The 2,175-nt window shown below is 34.9% G+C and overlaps 1 protein-coding gene across 1 annotated transcript; it reads left to right on the top strand.

Moving 5' to 3' along the window:
* Positions 1–226: 226 nt before the first annotated feature.
* On the top strand, positions 227–1,792 carry LOC135134135 (acidic mammalian chitinase-like). The gene is made up of 6 exons (XM_064062751.1): positions 227–392; positions 447–617; positions 667–1,003; positions 1,057–1,369; positions 1,429–1,545; positions 1,600–1,792. The coding sequence occupies exons 1-6, from the start codon at positions 326–328 to the stop codon at positions 1,726–1,728; spliced, it is 1,134 nt and encodes a 377-aa protein (XP_063918821.1). The 5' UTR covers positions 227–325; the 3' UTR covers positions 1,729–1,792.
* Positions 1,793–2,175: the final 383 nt, after the last annotated feature.

The raw sequence follows: 2,175 nt of genomic DNA, 5'->3' as shown, positions 1-2,175 counted from the left end.
GTTTCATATTAATGGTAAATATAAAAAAAAAGATGTGCGAAAATCAGATAATTCAAAAAAAAATACCATTCAAAAAATTTACAAAAGTGTTACGACAGTATGAGACACGTACTTATTTTTAAAATCTCTATTCTATAACACAATCATTCCTTTATCTTTTGTTTTAAATTTCAAAACTGACATTTTTATCAAACTTCACCAAGTCCTTTGCCATTTAAGTGGATTTCTAAATGTTTACTCCGTGATTGCACGTTTAAGAGAAGCAAGATAACGGAAATCCTTCATTTTAGTACCTCCACATTAAAAAGTTTAAACGAGGTGCAAAATGGTCTTAAAAGTAATCATATTTCTTTCTTTAGGATTTTTCCTAGAAGAATCCTCCGCAGCAACAGGTAATTAGCAATATCCACCGTTAAATCTATTTAAACACTTATTTCTTCTTACAGATAAAGTTATTTGCTATTATGCTAGCTGGGGCGCCCAACGACCAGGCAATGGCAAGTTCGTACCTGAAGATATTGATGTAAATCTGTGTACTCATATTAATTATGCATTTGTTGGACTTGACAGTGATAGCAGAATAATTGTCCTAGACGAAGAGAATGATATTAATCAAGGTAGGTATAACCCTATTTGTAACGGCTTAAATTTTCTTTTTTTAAAAAGGTGGGCTAAAACGTGTTAGTGCCTTGAAAGAAATCAACCCTAATCTGAAAGTTATGCTAAGTGTTGGAGGAGCTACAGCCAGTCCGGAGGCCTTTGAAGGAGCAGCCAACGATGCTTCAAAATTAGAAGCAATGACCCAAAGTGCCATAGAATTTTTTGAAACTTACGGATATGATGGACTGGACGTCGACTGGGAATACCCTCAGGATAAACAAACATTCAACAAACTACTCTCAGGTCTGAGAGCAGCTCTTGAACCTAAAGGCTATCTACTTACAGCTGCCGTAAACTCAATTCCTGGTGAAGTAGGAGGTTACGACATTCCCGCCATGACTCAGTAAGATATTCCATTATTATTTTAATTTTTACTAGTTCAGTTTCAATAATTAGAGTCTTGGATATCATCAATGTGATGACCTATGACTTCCACGCAATGTGGGGAGGATTTACAGCAGAAAACTCTCCATTATACGGTGGCGTTAACGAAAGTCAATGGCAAAGAGATAATCGTAATGCTGATGCTGCTATCAGATATTGGTTAGATGGAGGCGCAGATCCACAAAAAGTAGCAATTGGAGTCGCTTTCTATGGTCATTCTTTTATTCTTTCTGATCCCTCTAAGCACGGCTTGAACGACCAGACTACTGCCCCCGGCGATCCGGGACCTTACACTGATAACCTTGGAAGTTTGGGTTACAATGAGGTAAAATAAGCAATTCAAAAATGGTAATTTATTAGAAGACAAAACGTATTGTGTTATAGATTTGTGAGTTTCATCCCGATGGAACCGTTGTTTACATGGATGATATGAAGGTACCCTACTTGTATGATGGTGATTTTTGGATTGGATTTGATAATGAGCAATCTGTTGCAGAAAAGGTAATGGAAAGTTTCAATTTGATGTGAAAAAGTAAATAATTCCTTGTTTTTCAGGTGGCATACGCTAAAGAGAAAAATCTAGCTGGTGTCTTTATTTGGTCCATTGAAACAGATGACATGCACGAGTTTTGCGGCAGGAAAAACGGACTTCTAAACGCGGTTAATGACGCTATGCATGGTTAATATTTTGAACTGTAATTACAGATTTTAGTTTTAGACAATAAAGTAATTACGACTGTAAGCAAAATATTACTCCTATTATTTTATGATAACAGCAAAAATATACCTTACAGCCGAATGTTCCTGGGCAGGATTATTTACTAGAATCATATTAATAGTAATAATAAGTTAATAATTGACCTAGTTTGCTACGTCGAGCCGGAACAGCAGTCAAATTAGTCGATAGGTATAAAACGAAGATCGATTTTGAAAATTGTAAATGAATTCACATAACCGTGATAAAAATGATATTGGCGTACTCAATTTAGGAATTTTCCAATAATAATTATAAAAAATGAAAACTCATGATCATAATATACTTAGCGCATTTTCTTACAAAAACAAGTGCAGATTTTGGAAAATATATATTCTCCACTTTACACACATTTTAACTATTCTTTTTCTTTCTCT

This window comes from Zophobas morio, unplaced genomic scaffold (genome assembly GCF_036711695.1).
Source record: "Zophobas morio isolate AGI-343-1 ecotype UQ-CSIRO unplaced genomic scaffold, CSIRO_AGI_Zmor_V1 ptg000023l, whole genome shotgun sequence".
NCBI lineage: Eukaryota > Metazoa > Arthropoda > Insecta > Coleoptera > Tenebrionidae > Zophobas > Zophobas morio.
This window is presented reverse-complemented; position numbering and strand designations above follow the sequence as displayed.

Bases quoted from the DNA above. Each gene is read 5' to 3' on its own strand.
- LOC135134135 (XM_064062751.1), top strand. From the start codon at position 326: ATGGTCTTAAAAGTAATCATATTTCTTTCTTTAGGATTTTTCCTAGAA. The intron at 393-446 runs GTAATTAGCAAT...TTCTTCTTACAG, and splicing joins AGAATCCTCCGCAGCAACAG to ATAAAGTTATTTGCTATTAT. The intron at 1,370-1,428 runs GTAAAATAAGCA...ATTGTGTTATAG, and splicing joins GAAGTTTGGGTTACAATGAG to ATTTGTGAGTTTCATCCCGA.